At 44.1% G+C, this 27,202-nt stretch overlaps 1 protein-coding gene across 4 annotated transcripts in view; it reads left to right on the top strand.

The window, feature by feature from the left end:
- The window catches only part of LOC137634181 (uncharacterized), a 523,265-nt gene extending 512,859 nt beyond the window's left edge, over positions 1-10,406 (top strand). For all 4 annotated transcript variants that reach the window (XM_068366451.1, XM_068366452.1, XM_068366453.1 and 1 more), the window contains one exon: positions 8,171-10,406. In XM_068366451.1, the coding sequence (XP_068222552.1) occupies positions 8,171-8,714 (544 nt within the window). In that variant the 3' untranslated portion in view covers positions 8,715-10,406. The remainder of the gene's footprint in view (positions 1-8,170) is intronic.
- Positions 10,407-27,202: the final 16,796 nt, after the last annotated feature.

The following is a 27,202-nucleotide window of genomic DNA, read 5'->3' as shown; positions in this document are numbered from 1 at the left end:
CTTTACAGGACAAGTAACGGCTGATCAGGATATTCATTTACTTCTCATGGGTTAAAATCTGAAAGGAGGGTTAGGTAATGAAGGGCTCTGGGTCTTAGTCACGAAATCAGAGAACCTGTCTCCAACTCCTTAAATGGGTGATGTTGAAGGAGACCCCATGCATTTCACCGACCCGCTTGATTGAGGCTAAGGCGAGCTGGAGCACCCTCTGCTGGGTAAGTTCCCTGTCAGAAGTATGACTCAGTGGTTCATAATGGTACCCCCTTCAAGAAACATAAAACCTTTACCCCCAACCAGGATGAGGGACTCGCTGAATTCAACTGGAGGGCAGGTCTGCTCAGAACTCCTTATGAGCAAGAAGATTTCCTCTAAAAAAAGACAAAGCTACCTCCTTTATTCTAAAGACTTGGCTAAAGGTTGAGAGATAGATAACCTTTTACTTTGAAAATGGATCCAAGTTTCTCTTTACGAAAGTAAAAAAACAAGTCGGCAATTAATGGACGAGTAGCTTCGATAGGGGATTTGCGAAGTTATCCAGACATCTTTCTCGCAGTCTCTCAAGAAGACCTTATCTCTGCGAAATGCTGGATAACCTCAAAGCATGAAGACGAGATTTCTCAGTTCTGTGATAAATCCTGACATGTGGCTGTTGTAACAGGTCTGGTCAGAGAGGAAGTTCTCTCAAAGTCTCTGTCAGCAGAAGAAGCAGGTCTACATTCCACTTTGTGTATGGCCCCTTTGGAGCTACTAGTCATGTGCAAGTCCCAAGTCAATTGGGCCCTGTTCAGGAATCTTAGGACACTTCTTAGCAGGTAGAATAGTGGACAAGCATAAGCATTGACGCCGTCCAACGTGTCTTCAAACACTGCCACTAGATCTGGCATTGGAGAGCAATAAACCACTAATTTGTGGTTCAGAGCTGTAACAGAGTCAGGATCTGTTGTTACTTGAAGATAAAAACACCACTCGGCCAAAATTTGACGCTGATCATATGTAATATGGTCGGTCAATAGCACATTGTCCTGCTTGATAGGGCAATAAATATTGGTGTCCTTCTGCTCAGCTTGTCAGCTACTACATTTTTCTTGCCCAGAACCCGGATTGAAACAACCTGAAAGCGAGATTGGGTGGGCTTCTGCCCCCTGAAGGGTCTTCACTGCTTAACGGCATAGCTATTGGGACATTGTTCCTCCTTGCTTAGAGATATATGGCAACATGAAAGTGTTATTGTTAATCAACACAACAAAGTGTCCTTAGAGAAGAGGCCAAAGTTTCTTGAAGGGCTAGCCAAGCTGCCCTTAGTGCCAGGATGTTTATATGCTCCTCTCTGTCTTGTTCTAACGAGGTTCCCGTTACCATGTGCAGTCTGAGGTGAGCTTCTCACCTCTCCCTTGATGCGCCCAATTACAGATGGAACTCATCGACTCCTGGAGAACCTTGCTGCTATAGGAAATACCAAGAGGGGATTGTACTGATGCTGAAACCACAGTTACTTTAGCTCCCACTGCAAAACCCATTGGTTCTAGGCGTAGGTGTTTCGATTATGTTATGTGTGCCAAGAACCTGCCACTGCTGTACTGGCTGGCAGCAAGGACTGACATTGGAAGGGGCAGATTGTGGATTACCGCCTGCAGACAAGACAACCTTCCTTGGGAGGGAAACATTTTCCCTAGAACTGTCTATCTGCATCCCCAAGTAAAGTAGCTTTTGTGTGGGGATGAGGACAGTCTTCTGTCAGTTAACCAGGACCCCCAGGTCTCGGCAAAATGCGAGAACCCCATCTCGATGGAAGAGCTAAGGGTTCAATGACTGGCCTCCAGAAGTCTTCTTCACAAGAAAGAGTCAACTGTAGAAGCTTAGAGACCCGTCCTCAACCTCCTGGTGAGTGTCCTCTAGTAAGGCCTGAACCTCTTGTTGAAGGGCAAGATCTTCTGGGGATCCCTAGCAATAAGATGACATTACCGGAAAAGGAATCAGGAGGGAGAGAGATGGAAAGGAGGATGTATCCAGAACCTGGACTGTCCAGCTTTCCATCCCATGAAACCACCCCCTCCTCCAATAACTTTCTAGGCATCTCCCCACTGGTGTTAAGGTAGGGGAGTGCCAGTCCTAGCGTATAATCTTCCTCTTCCTTTTACCCTGCCTCTACTACGTCCTTGGCTCTGAAAGGCAGGGAAAGACTGTAAAGGCTTCTTGACAATATTGCTGTGGATGAAATCCTCCTCTAGGAAATCTTCTTGGGGGTATGAAGACTGTCCTGACAAAGACGGTTATGGCTGACAAAAGAATACAGCCTCTGCATAAAGTGTTCTGTCTCCTTACTCCATTTGCTGGTGGAAACAGATATAGTTGCTTAAGGGAAGAGTTGCGAAGGTTCAGACCCTCTCTCCGACCGATGAGTTTATGCAACCTGGAGGTCAAGGCGTCGCAGCACTTAAAAACCCAACTGACCCACTGGATGCCCACCTGGTGCACGAGGAACTTGATTGCTCGCCCCTGTCGGTATGATGTATTCAGCACCTGCCCTTTCGAGGCATTTGAGGTCTCAGTATTGGCAGTGGTTGATCCCTGCAAAGAGGCTGCCTGTATGGCCATAACCTCCATGATAAATGCCTCTGCTTGCAAAGGACTGGAATAGTTGCAAGTCCCTCAGAAGATCCCCTGGGTGTGATCACAGCCACTCCTGGATCCAACAGCAGTGGAGATGTTAGGGCCTCGATGGTTCTGTAATACCTCCTCTGTTTGGGAAGAGGAACTAGAATCAATAGAGCCTACTTGGTCAATCTTAAGGAGTCCTTGTCTTCTGGGACCTGCTCTTCTAACTTGTCCAGGAATTCCTTGGCCAATACTTACCATGGATGCGCCAGGTGACGTTTGGTGTTTGAGGAACCAGAGCAGAAAAGGTCAATAGAATCCTTCTTGCCCTTAACAGAAGTTAAGGCTTCATCAACTGAACGGATGTTCCTTAGCACTTTGATAAATGTAGACTTTGGCTTTCCTAATGAGGCTTCCTCCAAAGTGTTGTTAATCAGTAACTTGTTTCTGGGATGTTCATTTATAATCAAGTGGGAAGAAGGCTGGGCTACAGCTGCTTCACTCACATGTACAGGGCTCTTATTTGCAGCTGCTACTACAACGGGATCCTTTGGAGGAGCTTTCTTAGAGATTGTCTTGGTGTGTCTGCTCTCCTTTTACTGCAACTGGGATCCTTTGGAGGATTAGAGGAGCTTTCTCAGATATTGTCTAGGTGTCTTTACTCTCCTTTTACTGCAACTGGGATCCTTTGGAGGATTAGAGGAGCTTTCTCAGAGATTGTCTTGGTGCCTTTGCTCTCCTTCTTTCTAGCACCTGCTGAGAAAGAGAGAACAGTCATCTTCCATGGTGGGTCTTGTACTGTACTGCCGAGGTCTGCTGGTGAATTGCTAGTTGCTTCCTTACTGGCAACTAATAGTTTCATACAAAGGAGAGTTCCCTAGACAAGAGAGAGCCCCTTTGAGTGTGAACCCTGGTGTCTCCGTCTCCTTTTGGTGGCATAACGTGGACCCTTTACCTGTCACGTTTCTTCACGATCTTGCGCTTTACTATACCCGGTGAAGAACCTCGGGCATGTTGGCTCGCTTCATCCTCTGAAGGAAAGGGCTGCGAGAAGCGTCCACATCTTGCAGTGCTCATACTCATACTCTGAAAAAGAAGGTTCATCTCCTTCGGAAAGTACACTACACGCAGGGAGAAGGAATTCCTGCAGTCCCTTGAGGAGAGGCTGGAACTAAAGGAATCTTACCTTTAGAAGACTGAAGTCTCCTTAGTAATGTACTGGCAAACCACCTCTGTGTTTCACAGGTGAGGAGTGCATAGAGAAACCGGAACACTAAGGTGGAGAGGGCGTAGCACGATTGCTAGAAATGGGCCTGCAACAATAGCAAGAAGAGAACTCAGAATCCTCAAACGTGGAGCAGTGATGAGAAGAGCGCGATGGAAAAGAGCAACTGGAGGTAGAGCTAGGGCAATGGCAAGAATATCTAGTAGACAATCTTTGAGGAATGGCTGGCTGGAGCGCTTGCAAGCACTACAAGGCAAGACCGAGGAGTCAACTATACAATACCTAGAGCTACGATGGCCGTGAACTAGTTCTGGCCAGGAACTGCATTTACAGAAAGACATAGAAGAGTATACAGCATGAGTGCAGAATACTTCCTCGAGGTCCAACATCACCAGGAAGTCCCCATGGTCTTATCGCCTGAACAACTATGGATGAAGTCTTCATTTTGAATGGTGTATGTTGAACAAACGCATTCAAAGGAGAGAATGCAAAGAAATTGACGACTGGTCTCAAGACACTTTTTACCCAGGAAAGAGACAACTGAAGAAACTGAGAGACCCATCAATGGTTTTAAGTCCTTTCGTAGCTTGTCCTTTATTTCCTCCTGTAAGGCAAGAAGTTCCGCCGTTCGACATGGACTCTGGGGGAGGAATTCAAGGAGGCGGAGAGCTCATGAAGGGAGGGAAGTATCCTGAGTGCAGGACCCTCACCGTTCAGTCCTTTTCCCCGTGAAACCAATGCCACCCTAACCTCCAATTCCTTTTTAGGGATTCCCCCACTCTTAGTTAGGTGGGGTGAATCCCTACCCTAGCACAGACATCTACCCCTTGGGATTGGCAGGGGGGGGGGGGTGAGGAACAAAAAGTTTCTTGAGGACTGGCAGGCAGGGACTGGGCTCTTCCTCTTCTCTAAGGTACCATGGGCTGATTTTCCAGCTGTGATTTTCCTGATGTCAGTTTTGGGGTACAAAACAATCCCGCCCTCTGCATCAAATTGTCTTGGGTGCCTTTCCTCCATTCCTTTGTGGTGGTTGCTTGTGTTTCGAACGGGATAATGAGGCATTTAAGAGAGGCATTCCATAGGTTCAACTTTTCTCTCTTACCGATGCGGTTATGTCTCCTGGAGGTCACGGCTTCCCGGGGCTTGAAAAATCAAGTTAGCCCACTAGTTGGCTGTCTGGTGCATCATGTACTTAACCGCCCTGGCACCTGTCAGCATGATGTTCTCGGCGTTTGCTTCTTCACAGGGTCGTTCAAGTCCGAGGTGTCGGATAGGTAACCACCAGTGCCTGGCTAGTTGATATCTATAATGCAACCTGGAGGTTGTTCATGACTGACTTCAATGCAACGCTGTTGCTTTTGCTTGCGAGGAGACTGGTACTGAGGATAATCTCTCAGACAAATACCACAGGGTAATGACCGTAAACTTTGGGTCTAGTGGAAGGAGGAGAAAGGGGTCCTACTGACCTATAATACTTCCTTTTACTTAATCAGAGGAACAGGGATCAACTAAGACAACTTATTGGCCTTCAAGGAATCCTCTCACATAACCTGTTCCTGGACTTTACTCCTTGGCTGAGATGGACCATATCATCTCCAGGCAGGGTTTGGCATTGGAGGAAGCACAATACAGGTCGATACCAGCGGTCCTTCCCTTGGGAGGAAACCCCAATCCATCATTCAGGTTGTTGACAGTGCAGATATTACAAAGCACCTTAATAAAGGTTGGCTCAGCTGCTTCTTCCAATGCTAGTGTCCTAGGTGCAGTTGGCTGTGGAGCATTGCCTTCCAACTCTGAGGAACCAGAAGAATCATCATCTGCTGACTCCGGGTCTCTTCGTAGAGGTAGGTCCTTTCTTATTCTTTTGCAAAGCGCCAGCAGAAAAGGGAGACAAGAGTCTGCGGCTCAGATCTCTATAATTCTTTAGTTTGACATTCATGACGGAATACGTGACAAAATTGATTGGAATAAGATTGTAGGAGTCTGTGAGGGTGATTTCTCTCCGTGAATTAAATACCCTGTGGGTTCTCTGTGAGGGGGATTTCTCCCTGTGAATTAAATTCCCTGTGGTTTCTTTGGCTTGTGTATTCCTTAGAGGGAGTGACAGGAATCTTCTATTCTTCCGCTTGGAGAGTGCATCAATCATCAATAGAACAGGAAACGAAAAGGGAGATCAAGAAACTTCCCCTTTGGATTTCTTGGTTGATGGCGAGCGAGGATTCAGTGAACGAATCAGATAATGGGGAATTGCCAGAATAGTAGGTAATTCTGAACCTCTTGTTGGCTCAACTGGAGACTCGGGGTTTGAAGGAGCCTGAGCCTTCTATTTAGTGACCCTAGCTGGAGAGGAACACACTGACTTTCCTGGGTTGCTTCCTTCTTTCCTCCTTCATTGGAGAATGCTCAGCCTGGGCATGCGAGCATTTAAAGGGTGAGGAAAATTCCTCAAGAGAAGTTATGATGGTGAGAAGCCAGCCTAGAATGCCTAGCAGAATGCCATAAGAGAGCCCTTCCTGGATTGAGCAGGGGCTCATCTGACCAAGGTGGGGACAAGTGCCAGGAGCATGGAAGGGATTCCCTAGAGGGACACGAAACCGAAGCACGACTATAGCGTGAGGGACATAGACAACTAGATTGCGGAGAAGCAGCGTACTAGAAATGCAAGGGGGAGGCATAAGATCGTGATGGCAAAGCATGATGAGAACAGGAGGGCAAAAGTATATGGTGCTGTGATGCCACAAGAATGAGGGCTAGACACAGATGTCTTGAGTAGCAAGGCTCTGCTAGATCGCAAAGGTGAAGTGCAACCGGTTGGCGAGGACAGGGCTTGGCAAGCTTTACTAGAGCATAGGTTAGGTAAAGAGCTTGAATGTGATATGTGAAGTCTTCTTCCTAGGCATGACTGGAGAGATAGACGAAAATTAGGAGAACGCTAAGCTGAAGTTCGGAAGGAGCAACAACGACAACCTCTGTGAAAGATTGGAGGATCTGGGTTAACCAACAGGAGAAGAACAACAAGGATGAGATTGCTTGGTGCATTTGTACTTGTCCTCGGGAGAGGAGGAAGCACGAGTTGATGTCTCACAACCCAAGAAGCATATCCCGATGAGCTAGAATTCTCGCAAGGAACAGAAGAGCAATAAGGAGAAATTTTCTGTGCAGGGTACGGTAGAGTACGAGAAGGAGACAGGTTTTCCTTCCTAATGTCTGCGGGAACCACCAACACCTGTTTTACCTTTGGGCACTGACACAGGACAGCAAGTAAGGTTGTCCTATGATGGCGAGTCTTCAATGCTTAACGACGGCCACAAGATATGCAAAGCTGTCGGCTCTCTTGAACACTCCGTTACGTTAAAGTGCCACCACTCATGTTTGAATGGCCTCCCAAAGAAGCCACGGGAGAAAAGTCAAAATGGAGAGTCCAGGAAGAAGAAATTAGCCTCGGTTTTTTCAACTTCGAGGAAAACCCCATAGGCGAAGAATCCCTCTTAGGCTTCCTCCTCCTGCCAAACCCACTGGGAGGGCAGCCACTCCCAGCATTCATCACAAGGAGAGGCCTCAACATACACATGGCCTCCACAAATCCAGCATACCGAATGAGCATCAATATCAAGGCTACTCGTGAAAGTACTGCTCGACTTTGGCAGTACTCCAAGACATGTCCGCACAATCAGCATGATCCCAAACATGCTGGAAAGAGAGAAACCAAGGGAATTGATAAGTCTGTCACAAAAGCTCCAGCGCAGAGAGAGGATGACCGCACTCTCCAATGGCTGAAGTCAAAGTGCTGGGTAACATTGGCGAGCCAACAAGCGAGGCGGCTGCTTCTTAGCAGCTAGCCAGTGTTTGGTTTGTTTACACCTCGATAAAGTTTTTAACTGCCATGTTCCAACTTAAACTGTATCTCCTATAGTAAAGGACGAACGATGGTTTGTATTATTGTATAGGAACGTATGTACCACTCTGTCCTGACAAAAGGCTTCTTCAAAATAAAGCTATTTCAGTCTTCCATTGATGTTTTATAATATATTCTGAGGTTTATTGAGCTTTTTCCTAACTAGATTAAAATTTCCTGAGGTTAGTGTTGCAATTAAATGGCTTGTCTCATGTAGGGTAGTGTTACAATTTAGGGCATTGAAGGATACCATATAAATCCATCAACTAAAATAATTTTTACTGTCAAGTTTGTAATGAACTTAGTTCTTATAAAGCAAAAGTATTTTCATCATTTTATTATTTCTATTTTTTTTTTCACCAACAGTATTTAGACGAAGGTTGAGAATTCACAAAAAAGAATAAAGTGAAAAAAAACCTGAAAATAACTGGCAATTATAATTTTTTTTTTTTCAGGGAACGCCTGTTACGTAGTTGCTGGTGTAAAATTCCTTCGGAAAGGCCAACATTTAATGAAATGATGGAACATTTAACTATGTGGCCTCGCCTTATAACACCCTGTTTGGAAGTTCCATCAGCTGCTGTTCAAATGAATGATACAGATTCTCTGGAACTTGTGATACTGCCAACTGAACCGACTCTTCGGAGAGCCTCGGCACCAAATACAAGATTACCCACCACACGAATACGTAACCCATCAGGAAATGATACCCTCCCAAACTGCAGTGCATTGCAGATGAATAACTTGTCTCAACCTACATCTTTTTTAACTAATTCATTTGGCCCATCTACTCCCAGCTCATTAAATCCTCCTACCTCTTTTAACTCTCCCAGTTGGAACCGTGCCATCCACGAAAATGGTGAAGGGCCTTCTGTCGAGCCTCTATTACCACAAAATGGAGATGGGTATATTTCTTCCTATGTTCGTTTGCAGAACCCAAAATCTGGAGAAGATACAATTAGAAATTTTGATTTTCCTTCAAATATGACTGCTGTCTAGAATATATGATGGAAATTATGCGTGGAATAAACATTTGACAGAAATGTGTCTAATCTAATGCATAATCAAACAAATGTTCTAATTTTTTTTTAATTAAAAACTGGCTATAATTATCAAGTTACAAAACTGACAGTGTTTTTTCTGATAGTTGTGAGAAACTATACAGTACAGTGCCAGAAATATGTGCTAGTCTCCTTATTTGAATTTCCACTGGCATTTGATGTTAAGATAATAATTAAGTTTATCAAGTGTTAAGTGTTTATTCAGAAACTTGTAGAAAGTGCAATTTTTCAAGTGTTTAACCTCTACATGAAACCATTATGCGATATATAATTTTGTTACTTTTGACATGGGTTTTAAGTGCCATTTTATTCTTTCATTGTGAAAACGAATATAATTATGATAATCCAAGAATTGCAAGTGCTGTTGAACAGATCTGAAGTGTCTCTTGTATGGAGTGATGAAGGGTGCTACTATTTGTATAGATGACAATGATGAAACTCCTACGTTGCATGTTTGTCTTCAGTATTTTATATTCATGAGTCAAAGCTTAATTTTATTAACTAGATGTGATTACTGTAAATCCAGTGGTATATGTGACTAAATATAACAACCTATGAATGACCTTGTCAATGGTAACAATTATCCATTATTTCAATCTACAAAGTCCCTAGTTCTGGTCAAATATCCAGTGTGAATCAGTAATGATAAATCATTAATAAATTACAAAATGTCCAGGTAGGCTTAATGGTGATGAAGTGGAGAGGATTACTCACTCAAAATAAATGGCTGTTCTAAACAGTACTATTTTTACATGCTTTTACTATGAGGTGCCAAAAAATGTACAAATACATCCATATATAGTATATTAGTAACTGTTGCTTGGTACAGAGTATATTGATTGTTTTATCAATTATAGTTCCTGAGAAACTGCCTCATTAAACAAAGTGTAATCATTATATGATTTATAGATTCTGTAGACAAACTGTTACTTTGCTCAAAATTCTTTTTCAAATTAGTAGCTTTTAAGAGAGATTAAGAACAGTCTACTGTATATTGCTTCTTTAGAGAGAGTAAAGGTTTAAATATTGTACTGAGTTTATTGTTGAAATAATATTTAGTGATAGCACTTGGTTAGCAGAGCCTTAACTTTGAGTAAATAAATAGGACTGACATCTGTAAATGCCCTAAGTCATTATTGTCAAAATCTTTGGATAAATATTTTTAGTTATGTACCAAGAAATATTTACAGTAAATACTAAAACATTCATGTGAAATGTAGTATATGGTCACATACACATTCATATAATATTTTGCACATAAATACAGTACATTTATACTATAAAAATATACAAAAAAGGATTCATAGCCTATTTATTGGTCACAGCTGTCAGTAGACTATTTTCCTATTGTGATTTACTCAGGATATGGCTCTTATATTTTTAAGTTATATATTTCCAGAAAAATATTTGAATTTATTTGCTCACAGGTATGGTTGTGATTGAGTGAATGGTAATTGTGAGGTGTAAGGAATTATCATTAGTCACTGAATATTGTTAGCTTATGTACTTTTCATCATTTATTTACTGAATGAGATTTCATCTGAATTTTCATGGTAAATTATTAATTCAAAAAAAAAATCAACACAAAAAGTCTTTCATTGGATAAATTTCCCTATAATCACAGTAAGCATACTACACAATGATAATAAAAATAACTATGAAATTAAAAACCATTTTATGAGAAACAAACCTGGTCTTTTATATCAGTATCCTAAAGTGCAAGCTAGTTAAAGTTTCATAATGAGAGTGGTGGCTTTAGCTTGTTGTGTGGGAGGGTTAGCACTCATTTGCTTAATTGCTTATCTCGCTTTTGACTGACTACATGGACAAAGGCAGCTTTGGTTAGAAGTGGGATTGTGGAAGAAAAAAAAAAAGTTGAAAAATCTGAAGAAAAATACAAATGTACTTTAAAAATACTTCTATTTGTTTCACTGAAAATACAAACCATTTTCTATAATCGAGATTTACTCAAAAAGTGGAGGTATCTAATAAGTGCCGTTTTTGGGATAGAAGTGAGGCCCTGACCGTCACTTTCTAATCGAACTGTAATAGCAGAACCCATAGTTATGGAACATCAATGCAGATGTTTATATAGACAGAAAATAAACATGTAGCAGCAATTAATAAAAAGGCAGAACTTTAAAGAAGTGGTTTAGAAGTTGAATATGAAAATAGAATCCCTTCTTAGTCAACACGAAAAAGCTACACAAAACCTGGAGAAATCATCAAGGGCTGGTAGCGAGACTACACTCCAAATTATTGTTTCAATAAGACAACATCAGAGGGTTAAAATTACAGTATTACTTCTAGCATAGCTGGAAGGCAGCCATTAGATTTTAAGAGCGAGGTGGCAACCCTACCTAGCCACTACAGTGGGTAGGTAAGGGGGGTGCTGGGGGCTACCCAGCCACCTAATCTACTCACGGTTCAGTGAACCATTAGACTTTTTGCTTGCAGGCAGGATTTACTGGGGGGACAGGTGATGGCAAGCCATTTATATAAATAGCTCCTGGTTTGTATTAGTTAGGGAAAAATACAAATTATCTCTGAATTTGTCATTTGTTCCCATTCTAACAAACTTAGGTGGGTGGTAAGTCCGACTACTGGCTTAATCATTGACCCGGGTTTCCCTAGTACAGTGGTACCTCTACATACGAATTTAATCCGTTCCAGAACCAACTTCGGATGTAGAAAATGTTCGGATGTAGAAACGAATTTTCCCATAAGAATACTGTACATTGAAATAGGATTAATCCGTGGTTGAGCCCAAAAACCTATGATAACTTCTTAATAAACTACTACACATAATTTCCAATGAGAATAATGCACACTAAATTAGATAATAGACATGTAAATAAGAATTAGCATAAAATGATATATAAGAAACGGGTTTTTAGCGTCACTTTACCTTAGAAACTCCAGCGCAGGTGTTGTTGGTCTTGCTACGCAGAGAGGAGACGGACGGGCGGCGAGGAGGTAGAGAGGTTAACTATGATAAACGTACACTACCGTAACTTATACTAACTTACACTAAGTGAACTTTAACATAACTTAGCTTATTTTTTTTTTTTTTTTTTTATATTTTATATGTTTTTTTAAATTTTCTTTTTTTCTTTTTGATGATTAATTTTAATCACTTTCACTCTCTACACTTAAAATTGACTGAATTTCTTTCGCTTCACTCTTTGCCGATTTCTGTGTTTCACTTTCTTCCGCTTCACTCTTTGCCGTTTTCTTCGAATCACGAGTTCGCTTCGTAGTTTTTTTAAAGAAATTATCGATAGATAATTGCTTGGTACGGCTTTTCAGAATGTTTCGAAAGTGAGTTAGGCAAACATCATCGAACTGCGAAACTACAAGACAAACCTGCAATTTTTTTTGGGTGGTATTTGTTAATAAAGTCTACCACGTCTTGATATTTTCCTAACACCTCTTTTATATGCGCCGAACCTAACACATGTTCTACCTCCTCGCTCCCTTCCTCGTCATCACTCATGTGCTAAAACATAGCATGGAGTTCCTTGAGCTCATCCGTGGTAAGTTCGTCGTGATGTTCGGCGACGAGTTCCGTAACGTCATCTGCGTCGACCTCCAGACCCATGGACTTGCCAAGGGAGAAGATTTCCTCTACGGCTTCCGCTGCACCCACCGCGGGATCAGGTTCGGGGTCAAAACCTTCGAAATCTCGGGAAGAAACTGCATCAGGCCACAGCTTCTTCCAGGCAGAATTGAGGGTGCGTCGAGTTAATCCCACCCAAGCCTGATCTATGATCTTCAAGCAGTGCACGATGTTGAAGTGGCTCCTCCAAAATTCACGCAAAGTTAAGTTGGTGCTTTACGTGACATTAAAGCACTGCTTAAATAAGTGCTTGGTGTACAGCTTCTTAAATTTAGAGATGACTTGCTGGTCCATGGGCTGGAGGATAGAGGTGGTATTCGGTGGAAGATACAGCACCTTTATGAACTTAAATTCATCGAAGATATCATCTTCAAGTCCGGGGGGGTGAGCGGGTGCATTGTCAAGGCATAGCAGGCACTTTAAAGGCAATTTCTGTTCATGAAGATACTTCTTTACAGAAGGGCCGAAAACTTGGTTAACCCATTGCACAAAGAATTGCCTAGTGACCCAGGCCTTCGAGTTGGATCGCCAGAAAACATGAAGCTGGTCCTTATCCACGTTGTGTGCCTTAAAGGCCCTAGGGTTCTCGGAATGGTAAACCAGTAAGGGCTTGACTTTAAAGTCCCCGCTAGCGTTGGCACATAGGGCAAGAGTCAACCGATCCTTCATTGGCTTATGCCCAGGCAATTTCTTCTCTTCGGCGGTGATGTAGGTTAAACTGGGCATCTTCCAAAACAGCCCGGTTTCATCACAATTAAACACTTGCTGCTCTACGTAGCCTTCTTCCTGCACGATCCTTTCGAAGTTCTTGACAAAGTCAGCTGCAGCCTTTGTGTCCGCACTAGCAGCCTCTCCGTGGCAAACAACTGAATGAATCCCGGACCGTTTCTTAAATTTCTCGAACCAGCCACGAGATGCCTTGAAATCATCTGAGGAAGGCTCGGTTGAACTCTCCCCAGCATCACCCCCAGAGCTCTCCTCCTTCAAGTCCATAAAGATGGCGTGCGCCTTCTCGCAGATGACGGTCTCGGTGATGGTGTCGCCAACGATCTCTCTGTCCTTGATCCACACTAGCAGAAGTCGTTCCATCTCTTCTATGATAGGGCTACGGGTTTTTTATAATTATGGTGATCCCCTTAGAAGGTTTCACTGCTTTAATAGCTTCCTTCTGTTTAAGGATTGTCGAGATCGTCGACATATTACGGCCATACTGTTTAGCAAGTTCACTCACGCGGACGCCACGCTCATGTTTTTCAATAATTTCCTGCTTAACGTCTAAAGAAAGCATTTCCTTCTTCCTTTTCTCACCACTACCACTACCACTTGCAAAACTAAGCCTTTTAGGACCCATACTTTACGTAAATTAACGTTAAAGGATGCACGTAAAAAATCACGATTAAAACACAGTTAATAGCAAAACGCACAAGGGCACAACCGCAAGAAGCCGACGAGAACAGAGGACTGACCCAAGCCGCGCTAATTGAGGGTCCCTCCGAGGTCGAAGTGCTGCCTTCTATCGGCGGAAATAAAAAACACTTCAGGCGCTATGAGCACCGACTACGCGTACGAGTATTGTTTACTTCGGGTGTCGAAAAAAACATTCGGGTGTAGAGTAGGAACGTGTTCGAATTGTACTTCGCATGTAGAAAAATTCGGATACAACCGGTACGACAAAAATTGCTTACTTCGTGTGTCGAAATAAAATTCGGGTGTAGAGTAAAAAATTTGCTAGAATTTTACTTCGGATGTTGGAAAAATGATATTTTAATTATAAAATAAATTTTTGAATATACTTACCCGGTGAATATATAATAGCTGAGCCTCCGGCGGCTCGACAGAAAAACACAAAAATTCGCGAGCGATCGCTATGAAGGTTGCGGGTGTGCCCACTAGCGCCAACTATCGGCCAGATACCGCATATACATGTAAACAGACCCAATTCTTCTCATCCCGCTGGGTCTCTATCGGGGAGGAAGGGGGGCCTTTAATTTATATATTCACCGGGTAAGTATATTCAAAAATTTATTTTATAATTAAAATATCATTTTTAAATATTTAACTTAGCCGGTGAATATATAATAGCTGATTCACACCCATGGTGGTGGGTAGAGACCAGAGTTAATTAAGTTTACAGCGTATATGCTTAGAGTTTTTGACAGTTATATCATAACAAAACCCAAATATATATAGGTACCTGGTAAGGAAGTTGACTTAGACGATTACTCTGCCTTGTTAGTCTGTCTTCCTCACGAAGCCCAGCGATCCTCTTAGGATGCTGAAAGACTCCCAGGAGCTGAAGTATCAAGGGCTGCAACCCATACAACAGGACCTCATCAAACCCCTAATCTGGGCGCTCTCAAGAAATGACATTTGACCACCCGCCAAATCAAAAAAAGGATGCGAAAGGCTTCTTAGCCTTCCGTACAACCCAATTAAAAAACATTTCAAGAGCAGATTAAAAGGATATTGGAATTAAGGGAATGTAGTGGTAGAACCCTTACCCACTACTGCACTCGCTGTAACAAATGGACCCAGTGTGTAGCAGTCCTCGTAAAGAGTCTGGACATCTTTTAAGTAAAATGACGCGAATATCGACTTGCTTCTCCAAACGGTCCATCCATAATACTTTGCAGAGATCTATTTTGCTTAAAGGCCACGGAAGTTGCCATAGCTCTTACTTCGTGCGTCTTAACCTTAAGCAAGCATAGGTCTTTTTCATTCAAGTGAGAATGAGCCTCTCGTATTAAAAATCTGATAAAATATGACAAAGCATTCTTTGACATAGGCAATGATGGTTTCTTAACTGAGCACCATAATGCCTCAGATCCACCTCGTAAGGACTTAGTACGAGCTAAGTAGAACTTAAGAGCTCTAACTGGACACAGCACTCTTTCAAGTTCGTTGCCTACGATCTCTGACAGGCAAGGTATATCAAAAGACTTAGGCCAAGGACGAGAAGGCAGTTCATTTTTGGCCAGGAAACCAAGTTGAAGTGAACATGTGGCTTTTTCTGTAGAAAAGCCGATGTTCTTACTGAAGGCATGAATTTCACTGACCCTTTTAGCCGAAGCCAAGCACACTAGGAAAAGCGTCTTGAGGGTGAGATCCTTCAGGGAGGCTGAATGTAATGGCTCAAACCTGTCTGACATGAGGAACCTTAGGACCACGTCTAAGTTCCATCCAGGAGTTGCCAAACGACGTTCCTTAGAGGTCTCGAAAGACTTAAGGAGATCTTGGAGATCTTTATTGTTGGAAAGATCTAAGCCTCTATGACGAAAGACCGAAGCCAACATGCTCCTGTAGCCCTTAATCGTGGGAGCTGAGAGGGAGCGAACATTTCTCAGATGTAAAAGAAAATCTCCGATTTGGGCTACAGAGGTACTGGAAGAGGACACAGATGCTGACTTGCACCAGTCTCGAAAGACTTCCCACTTCGACTGGTATACTCTGATGGTAGAAGCTCTCCTAGCTCTCGCAATCGCACTGGCTGCCTCCTTCGAAAAGCCTCGAGCTCTTGAGAGTCTCTCGATAGTCTGAAGGCAGTCAGACGAAGCGCGGGGAGGCTTTGAAGAACATTCTTTACGTGGGGCTGACGTAAGAGATCTACCCTTAGAGGAAGACTTCTTGGAATGTCTACCAGCCATTCAAGTACCTCGGTGAACCACTCTCTCGTGGGCCAGAGGGGAGCAACCAGCGTCAACCTTATCCCTTCGTGAGAGGCGAACTTCTGCAGTACCTTGTTGACTATCTTGAATGGTGGGAATGCATATAAGTCCAGATGAGACCAATCCAGTCTATGTGGATTGCTTCTGGATCTGGGACTGGTGAGCAATAGATTGGTAACCTTTTGGTCAACGAGGTGGCAAAGAGGTCTATGGTGGGTTGACCCCAAGTAGCCCAAAGACTCTTGCCCACGTCCTTGTGGAGGGTCCATTCCGTGGGTATCACCTGACCCCTCCGACTGAGACAGTCTGCCAAGACGTTCAAGTCCCCCTGGATGAATCTCGTCAACAGGGAGATGCCTCGATTTCTTGACCATATGAGAAGGTCCCTTGCGATCTCGTACAGCGTGAGGGAGTGTGTGCCTCCTTGCTTGGAGATGTACGCCAAAGCTGTGGTGTTGTCTGAGTTGACCTCTACCACTGTTTCGAAGAAAGCTTTCGAATTTCATCAAGGCCAAGTGGACTGCTAATAGCTCCTTGCCGTTGATGTGCATGCTCTTCTGACTTGAGGTCCACAGACCCGAGCATTCCCGACCGTCCAGGGTCGCACCCCAACCCAAATCCGACGCGTCTGAGAACAACACGTGGTTTGGGTTCTTGACTGCTAGGGATAGTCCCTCTCTCAGACTGATATTGCTGTCCCACCATTTCAGGCATGCCTTTACTGGTTCGGAGACTGGGATTGATACCGTCTCTAACGTCTTGTCCTTGTTCCAGTGAGAGGCTAGATGGAACTGGAGAGGCCGAAGGTGTAGTCTCCCTAGCGAGACAAACTGCTCCAGGGATGAGAGAGTCCCTACGAGACTCTTCCAACTCCTGACTGAACAAACGTTCTCTTTTCAGCATTAGTTGGACTTTGAGCAGGGCTTGTTCTATTCGGGTGGCAGACGGAAAAGCCCGAAAAACTGGACTGCGAATCTCCATCCCCAAATATAGAATAATCTGGGATGGGATCAGTTGGGACTTTTCTAGGTTGACCAAAAGTCCCAACTCCCTGGCCAGACTCAACGTCCAATGTAGATCCTGCAGACAGCGATGACTGGACGATGCTCTGAGAAGCCAGTCGTCCAAGTACAGGGAGGCTCGGGTTCCCGATAGATGGAGGAATTTTGCCACATTCCTCATGAGCCTTGTAAACACGAGAGGAGCAGGACTGAGGCCAAAGCACAGGGCTCAAAACTGGTACCCCACATTCCTGTAAACAAACCTCAGAAACGGTTGGGAATCCGGGTGTATAGGAATGTGGAAGTATGCATCCTGAAGGTCGAGAGAGACCATCCAGTCGCCTTCCATTAATGCTGTCAAGACAGCCTGGTAGACTTCATCGTGAAGTTTGTCTTGACAATGAACACATTGAGCGCACTTGCCTCTTACGTACTCCTGCAGTGAACGTGGCTGCCAGATCATAGGAGCCATCCCTGATAGACTTGTTCCTGCAGAGAACGTGGCTGTCAGATTATTGGAGCCATCCCTGATAGCCTTGTTTATGCATGACATAATTGTACAGCAAAACTTCAAACGCTCGAAAAAAAACTCCTAACAGATGGTCTAGCTCTGAAGCCGACCATAAAATCTTGGAGCGTCTCATGGCCAGGCGCCAGGGAGAGTCTATGAGGTTTGAGAAGTCTATCTGGGCAGAGGCAGGAACTCCCAAGCCGAGAACTTCTCCCGTGTCATACCAGACTCTCGCTCTATAAGCCAGTTTAAAAGGAGGGAAAGCAAAGGCTGTCTCCCCCAAACTCCTCCTGGTGATCAACCAGTCGCCTAGCAAACGTAAAGCTCTCTTAGAAGAGCGAGAGAGCACTAGCTTAGAAAACAACGGCTTCGAAGTAGCTAGGCCTAGTGTAAACTCTGACATTTAGGCGAACGAGGAGCAGCAGTAACAAAAAGATCCGGACAAAGATCCTTAAAAATCAGCATGATTTATTTAAAGTCCATAGAGGGCTGAGCAGCTTTAGGCTCCTCTCCGTCTGACAGAGTCCTCAAGGGAATATCAGTAGGAGGGGGATCAGCAACTTCCTCATCTGAAGGAACCTTGTCCGACAATTGCCGAGTCTCAAGCAAGGGAGAGACCTGCCGTGGTGGCAATGCTTGACAAGCAGAGTCCACACGCAAAGGAGCAACAGTAGCAGTCAAGGACGCTATGTCATGTAACTGCTTAAAGGACTGACCAGCAACAACAACAGGTGCGGGAGGACGCTCGACGTCAACTCGAGACTGCCTTGACTGCCTAGACTGAGCAGTCAAAACAACTCTTGACTGCGGTGCTTGACGCTCAACGTCAAAACAAGTCAACTACGCTGGTTGGCGAACGTCCAGAACGTCAACAAGAGCAAGCGGCAGCGGCTGAATGTCCACAAGCGGCTGAGAGTCAACACGGGACTGCATCGAGTGAGGCTCTACAAAACGTGATTGACGTGACTTTGTAACGTCAATGTCAACAGGACGAGCAAAGGCTCGTTTGGGCGGCTGACGGCCAGGATCTCGATCAGCTAAGCGGCGAGGATCATCGTGAACCTGCCCAGCAGAATAGTCCTCCATAAGAGAGCCAAGCTTATTCTGCATGTCTTGCAGTACAACCCATTTAGGATCAACGGGAATGGGTGCGGAAAGAGACGAGGGTAACGTCTGTGACTGCAAAACCTTGCCTACAATAAGACTCTCGGAGCCTGTGTTACGCTTCTGTTTAGGCGTCGAGCAGTCTTCCGATGACTGCACATGGTCAGAGCTGTCCCAATGGCTACAACCAGGACGCTGGACCTGTCCTGAAGGGACTGACTTTCGCTTTAAGGGTCTCGAAACCTTGCTCCACGGTTTCTTACGCGATAAGCCTTCGGATGACGAGGAGAAAACCGTCTCGCTCGTCTTATGGTAGGGGCGGTCTTGACGAGACACACCTGAAACCATAGAGGGAACGTCTGTTCGTTGGTTAAAGCCTCTCGAACCCATAAGTCCTACGACATTACTTCTCCCTGGGGCATGGGAGCTTGCAAGAGGTCTCGGACTAGGCGAACGACAGGCACGAACAGACGAACCCTCTGTCGCAACACTGATAACACTTTGCGCAATTATCACTTTATCACTACGATTTTCTGTTTTGCACTTACTTCACTGAAATCGAATTTTTCAATAATTCACATTAGGCATGAATAAAACTGATTTCTACCTGAAGCACGCAATTCTACCCTACATCAAAAGGTTATAATTGCCAAATAAGTCGTATAATGTTAGCACATTAATACAAGCAAAAAACAGTAAACATATATATCGAATAAAACGGAAATATATAAAGATAAAAGGATTAGTGACTGGGGAGGAGACTAAACACTAGTTCATTCAAAACTACGTTTTCAATCTCTCACCGTACAGTGCCTTGGGACGAGAATAAAAACTAAAAAAGTTTTATCCTTTCTCCCCGTACAGAGACTTGGGACGAGAGTAAAAAACTGACTCGAGAACAACGTTACTCGCTTGGGACGAGAATAAAGATCGGAACGTTCTCTCTTCCTCTCTCTCTCTCCGTCTCTCTCTCTCTCTCTCTCTCTCTCTCTCTCTCGATTTCACACCGAAGAGAAAAGCCCACTCACCTTTCGTCAATAAACAGGTTATTTGACCAAAGGAAAACAACTGAAAGGACTAAGAAATTGAAAATTAACAAGTTCCTTTAAATTAGTATTTAAAACATTTCAGTTTGAAAGAAGAATGAACAAAACGTCAGAATCGATTTACTCTTTCTGCAAAGTGAAACCGTGATTCTCTCTCTCTCTATCATAACGATAGAGCGCAAACTGCGTAGCATAAATAAACCAAACGTTAGTTCATCTTTGAAACAGTACGAAGACTATTCAAAGAAAATCTTTCATAATATATCTACTAAAAAATATTCATTTAATAAGTTTTAAATCATTTGATCTGTAAAAGTTATTTACGATTGAAAGGGCTCAACGTTGTTTAACTTCGGTTTCCAAGTTAGGACCGCCTACTCTCGGATTAGGGGAGGAATAGGTAAGGCCGCATATAAACAAATCATTAAAATTTATCTTGATGTTTATTATAAATGGAAAGCTAATCGAAGAGGCCTAATAAAGGCGGTTGAGATATAAAATATATAGAGGAAAATCTATAATTAACAACAACAATTTATAACGTGATAAGATAATTGCTAAAAGCCTAAAACACACTTCCGTACTAAGGGAAGGGTCGGCCATTTTTAAAAGTCAAAGAAAGTCCAAAAAACAATCCAAAGTCATCAACAATTAAATCTATCCAAAAAAGAGTTCAAGATTTAAGTTGAAGATAAAACACCTGCACTGCGAAAGCTCAAACCAAAAGGAAGTACTTCACCAAGACTGTTGAAAAACTCCAGGTTAACAGCGAGTAATGGTACGTCTTGTCATCAGACCGACAGAGAAGAATTGGGTCTGTTTACATGTATACAGTGAACCCTCGTTTATCGCGGTAGATAGGTTCCAGTCGCGGCCGCGATAGGTGAAAATCCGCGAAGTAGTGACACCATATTTACCTATTTATTCAACATGTATATTCAGACTTTTAACACCTTCCCTTGTACGTAGTACTGTTAACAAACTACCATTTAATGTACAGAACACTTAATGCATGTACTACAGTACCCTAAACTAAAACAGGCACAAATATCAAAGGTGATTTTATATCATGCATTTCCTAAACATGCTAAAAAGCACGATAAAAATTGGCAACCAATGTTTTGTTTACATTTATCTCTGATCATAATGTAGAAACAAACTGGAGGTAGAGCTTTGCTTATTACCCAGACATATTTCCCATACTTTTCCCTTAGAACTACATAACATCTTCCTACTTTAGATATATAGATATATATATATATATATATATATATATATATATATATATATATATATATATATGTGTGTGTGTGTGTGTGTGTGTGTGTGTATATATATATATATATATATATTTATATGTATACACATATACATACCTACATATATACATAAATACATGCATACATATATATATATATATATTACTGTATATATATGGGTTATGGAAAAAATCCGCGAAGTGGTGAATCCGCGATGGTCGAACCGCGAAGTAGCGAGGGTTCACTGTATGCGGTATCTGGCCGATAGTTGGCGCTAGTGGGCACACCCGCAACCTTCATAGCGATCGCTCGCGAGTTTTTGTGTTTTTCTGTCGAGCCGCTGGAGGCTCAGCTATTATATATTCACCGGCTAAGTTAAATATTTAAAATTCGGATGTAGATACGTTCGTGTGTAGAGGTTCCACTGTACAGTATTAGACTGTAATCGAGGGAAAACCTTGCACCTCACATATCAATACCAGCGAGTATGAAATGGTTGTGATGGATATCATAAGAACGTCTAGGTAACAAGATGCTCCTAGTTAAAATAGGACCCTTACAAACGACAAGACATTTTCCGAGGCCTACCTCGCAAGAGGCGTTGGGGACGTGTACGAGTATAGAAACATACTTGGTTACACGAGGGAAGTGGTTATTACCTGCAGAGGCTGAAGCCAGCTTTGCAAAGGTACCCATGGCGCTGTTCCTCAAAGGAGGGAAGACGATGAAAGTAAAGGAGCCAGGCATACCTTCAATCATCCTAGTCTTACCCCGGGTGGCCAATGCCTCCAATTTTCTTCTACTTGTCCCATGCGGAGCCTGAGGCATTATTAAACCTATTGTGTCACCACCACAGGAGTGATAGAGAAAACGTATCAGGTCTGCTTTGGGTCACGTCTTGTGGGTAGGGAGAGCTGAAGATTAGACATATCCACCCTACCAATGACACTGTCACAGAGGAACTGCTCAAGAGTGCTATGGACCAGAAAAATGATAGAGAATCATATCAGATCTGTGGCTCATGTTTGTAGGTATGGTGATGTGAAGAACAGAACATTTTCACCCTACCAATGGCACGGTTGTGCTTTAAAATGTTATGGACAGATTCACCCTAAAACGTACAGAGCTCTGGGTCATGTCTATGAGGAGAAGAAGAGGGATTGTGTGACTGGTATCGGACCTGAGTCCCCGTCACTGACGAGATCCTTACAACTTTCTTTGACCTTCCTAGGGTTAGCAAAGCATGCTGAACCTAAGGAGCGAGCTCCATCATTGTTTTCCTGAGGTATAGCCTCAAGATAATCACTGGCGTGGAAAAGAAAAAAATTACTAGCGTTCAAGCTGCCCGGAACAAAATAGGATGTTACTTGGTTTCTTGCCGTAAGTGAGACATTGAGGGAGACCTATAGGGTACGTTTCTCTTTCGGTCGAGTGTCACACAGGGAAAGACCTGTCTTTCGGGTCTGGAATATCTGCGGTTTAGAGCTACCCGTCCCGTAGACGCTCGTATTACCCCTACAGATAATCGGCTCAACTTCTATTGAGAACAAGGAAGAGATGCTCGATGGACGAGCAAGGATCCTTTATTGCTTATGCCGAAGAGTGTGATTTCCTTACTTGGCAATTTCTGAGTGCATGACAACAGTAGCACTCTTGAGAAGAGGGAGGAATAGACTTCACTTGACTCTCACCACGTAGTATCTAGTTGTAGGGGAAGTCCGTAATGGAATCTCCGTAGTCGTAGACGAGCCACTGTATGTGACCTGTTTTTTCGGCAAGCCGAGTCTTGCCGACAAGGCTAGACCTAGCTCTAGTTGAGTCCTTTAATAAGACAAGTCTTAGTACAAGTCTGCTCGGAAGTGGGGAGAAGCCATCTATTCCTTACTCGGAGAAAATTGCTTGCAAAAGGGAATCAAAAAGGAGACAACAGTCCTTCTCCTGTAAAGAAGATCAATGCCTGGCATTGATATTCATTTCGCTCATAGACGGGAGACCTCTAAAACAGAGGCTGTGAGAGGGTTTGTCCTACATAAGGGTTGGATTCCATAAAATCCAAAACCGTGGACAGGATACCCCGAAGGGGAGACCACTTAAGAGCATAGAGAGACGGTATCATTCGTGCTCTGATCATAGTCCTAAGGAGATATGGTCCCGAATGTGGTCTTCTCCCAACCTTTCTTTGATGCCTCTATAGGAAGCGTCAAATCCAGAAGGATGAGGAGATCTACTCCTTGGGGGAGATTCTCGTCCGGCAGTCTTTTAACTAGGCCCGTTAATTGAGCAGGTCTTGTTGAGGACCAAGGGAAGGACTATCCCTAGTGTTGGAGGACCTGGAACCCAGCCAATTCTTTAGAGGTAGCACTCTACGGGGACTGATGCGTCTTGAGTCTGCGGAAGTTTCTACAGGGTAATGAAAGTCTACCGATATCCGTATAGAGTATGACTTTCGTGTCATTCCTTCGATTACTCGAAGGATACATCGAGGTAAACGGAAGGAGATGTCTTATATGAGTAGAGACTTACAATCAGTTAGTAGGCCGAGGTCTTCAAGACGAGGGCCGATCCTATACAAGAGACTGACTGGTTGATTGCAAAATCTTCCCTCGCATCATAAGGTTTGAAGATTAAATAAGTCTCACAAGGAGAGACTAAGAGTAGAAACTTCTAACCGACAAAGCCTGGCTGTATCCCGGCTCCCTCCGTCTTCCTATATGATCGGATTCCCAATCCTGAGGAAGAGGGTTATAGACTGCTTACCATTTCCTAAAGGAAATGCAAGATACAAGATAGTATCCTTGTAGTTAAAGTCTGGACTTTCTTTCCTGACGAAAAGACCCGAGCCAAATATTTCGAGCTCGTGGAGGGGTTCATTTATGAGAAAGGAATGTATTACCAACCACTCCGGTCTAAAGGGGAGAGTTCCGTTTACGGAAGAAAGTCATCGTCCTACTTCATGAACATTTCTGAGTTTCATGAAGTGTAAAAAGAGGTTTCCCCGGAACGGAAGCAGATGGAGGTTGAATGCTTCCACTAAGGTCCATGGGTCCAAGGGCCAACGTAGATGGGGAGAACACAGATTTTCAATCCTCTGTTATTCTTGTCAAGTCACCTATCTAGGGCCGACTTGAATCGAAGCAAGTAAATTGCTATGGCTGTCAATTAGACGGCACAGAATTCTTTCCCTAAGAGGGAGAGCATGACAGTAACCTCATGAGGTTGTGTCTCCTGCTAGAGGGGGGGGGGAGAAAACAGATTCAAAGAATCTGCCTCCCTTATCACCTCCGAGATCCGATTTGCTTCAGGAGACTGTCTAACTAGCGTAGTTCCTATTCAAGCAAAATCGGCTCGTGAGACGTCCCATCTTAAACAGGACAACAGGTGAGGTGGTACCAACTGAAGCAGCCCCTGGTTCCCGAGGCAATTTGTTCACAAACCTTCCTTTAGTATGAACGAAGTGTCAAATGAAAAACTTATACGTTCAAGGGAGATGAACTCCCGTGAGTGTGTCTGATTCAATGCATAAACCTGGCCACCTTGAAATGGATCCCTGTGATTCCACCGACGGTGAGAAAGTCTTGGGAACCCAAGAAGCAATGTTTGTAATACACAAGCAAGAGACCAGAGAGCGAGGAGGTATTCCTCTCCCCTTGTGAAAGGAGTGTTCTTAGGTTTCCAGAAGGAAAAAATCGTAATACCATCAACTCTGTAGTCTAACTAAGTAGTCTAGGCCCAAGAGTGATGGAGACACGATCTATGCTGTCTAGGAGTGAGTGCTCGCTTGAGCAGCTCCCTCTCAGGAAGATGCTGGCAAACTAGAAGCCTAGAATGTAGCAGGCTTATAGTGACCACTCCATTCCGACAAGTGAACATCGGGCCGCACAATGGCCAGCAGGCGAAAACGAAGCGCTACCGTCGTGTAGGAAAACGAATGACTAGCTGTTGAACATGAACAGCGAACGGTGCTACTGTATTGAGAAGTAACCGTGATAATCTATCCGTTGAAAAAAACGAAGATTGGTAGTTGACAAATCAGGGTCTACTGAATTGGTCAGGATAGTTTTGCTCGAGACTGTGCTTATGATCATGAATAGCCTCATTCTAGGTGTAGGAAAGCCTAGTGTGAGCTCGTTAAGAGTCCCATTCTTGATTGTGCACCTCTCCCACATGTGCGCCTCGCACAAGAGCATGAACATCTTGCCTGAGAGCGTCTTGCTTCGAGCATGAGCGCCTTGCATGAAAGCTTCTGGTTCATGAGTGCGAGTATCTCACACAAGAGCATGAGCATCTTCCACAAAAGCGAGAGTGTCTCTCTCGAGATCGTGAGTGTTTTACACGAAAGCGAGAGCATCTCACTAGTGTGTGTTTACAGTAGCGCGAAAGTATACTTACACGAAGTATGAGCAATTCGCTCATGATCGTGAGCATCTAATTCATGATTGTGAGCTTAAGCCTCTCAATATGAGCTTTTAGCTCTTGATCAGGTATATAGGCTTGTAGGTCGTGGTTGTGAGCATCCAACTCACGATCGCGATCGTCTCGCTCGCGATCACGTGTAGTTCATGATCTTACCACAAGATGCTCGCGATCCTGATCATGTCTTGCTCATGACCGTAAGAGTGTATCTTATGATCGAGAGCATTGTGACCGGGTCGCAGTCACGTGTCTCGCTCGTGAGTGTGTAACTCACGACCATCAGCGCGAGCGCGGTCGTGAACATCTCTTGAGGTTATCACGAGCGTCGTGCTCGAGTATGTAGTTGACAAACTCTTGAATAGGCTCTTGGAATCGCGAGCAAGATGCTCCCAATCGTTCACATGCGCGAGTTACACGCTCTCATTGACGCGAGCGAGGATGCTCACGATCACGAGCTGAACCCCTCCTGATTGCTTACAGGACGCTTGTAATCGAGCTCATGCTCACGATCGAGAGCGTCCTCGCTCGCATCAACGAGAGCGTGTAACTCGCGCTTGTGAGCGATTGGGAGCATCTTGCTCGCGATCCCAAGAGCCTATTCAAGAGTTGAATGGACTGGCTTCACAATCATGGTCACGAGCGTCGCAATTGTGACCATGAACATGAACGTGAATGTAACCACAATCACGAACATTCTCAAGAGATGTAGAAAATTATGTCATAATCATGGTCACGAGCGTCTGCTCGCAACCGTGAAACTCACTCTCATGAGCATGAGCGCGCTCATAAACATGAGCATGGGTCTCGCTTGCAATCATGAGTGAGTAGCTCGTGGTCTCAAGTGTCCTTAAAGATAAAGCAACCAGAGCCGCAAACGTGGTCCCAAGCGTCGCTCACTACCGAGAGTGTAAATCACGATCGTAAGCGTGAGAATGAACGCGAGCGTCTCGCTCGGGAGCATGAGCCTGATTGTAAGCGTCCCGCTTGTGAACGCGAGTGCGATCGGGAGAATCTCGCTCATCAGCGTGGGCATGATCGTGAGGGTTCCGCTCGTGAACGTGATCATGAGAATCACACTACTCAGCATGAACGTTCGCAAGCGTCCCGCTCGCAATTGTGAGCATCACGCTCGTCAGGGTGAGCACGATCATGAGCATTCCGCTCGTGAACGTGATCATGAGCATTCCGCTCGTGAACGTGATCATGAGCATCACGCTCGTCAGATTGCAAGCGTCATGGTCGTGATTGTGGTCATCACGCTCGTCAGCAAGAGTGATCGCTGGTGTCATGGTCGTGATTGTGATCATCATGCTCGTCAGCATGAGTGATCGCAAGCGTCACGCTCGTCAGCCTGAGTGATCGCAAGTGTCACGCTCGTCAGCATGAGTGATCGCAAGCGTCACGCTCGTCAGCCTGAGTGATGGCAAGTGTCACGCTCGTCAGCATGAGTACGACCGTGAGCATCTCGCTCATCAGCGTGAGCGCGATCGTGCGTTCTCAAAGGTTGAGGAAAGAATAATGTCGCAATCAAGGTCACTATATCGCTCGCAATCATGAGTGAGTAATGTAACTCACAATCATGAGCATGAGTGCTACTTGAACGTCTGGTTCATGTTCACAAGCGTCATCTCGTGATCATGACCATGAAATGCTTGTGATCGAAACCACGAGCGTCGTGAGCTTGCAACCGTGAGTGTATAACTCACAATCTTGAGCGTGAGCACAAGTATGCGCAAAAGTTGTATAAAAACTCTCCTCGGAAGGGGAAGTCTTACACTTTAATGAGAACCTCCGAGCAGCACTGTTTC

This window comes from Palaemon carinicauda, chromosome 44 (genome assembly GCF_036898095.1).
Source record: "Palaemon carinicauda isolate YSFRI2023 chromosome 44, ASM3689809v2, whole genome shotgun sequence".
Classification (NCBI taxonomy): Eukaryota; Metazoa; Arthropoda; class Malacostraca; order Decapoda; family Palaemonidae; genus Palaemon; species Palaemon carinicauda.
The sequence above is the reverse complement of the archived record's forward strand: the minus strand, read 5'-3'. Positions and strand labels throughout refer to the sequence as shown.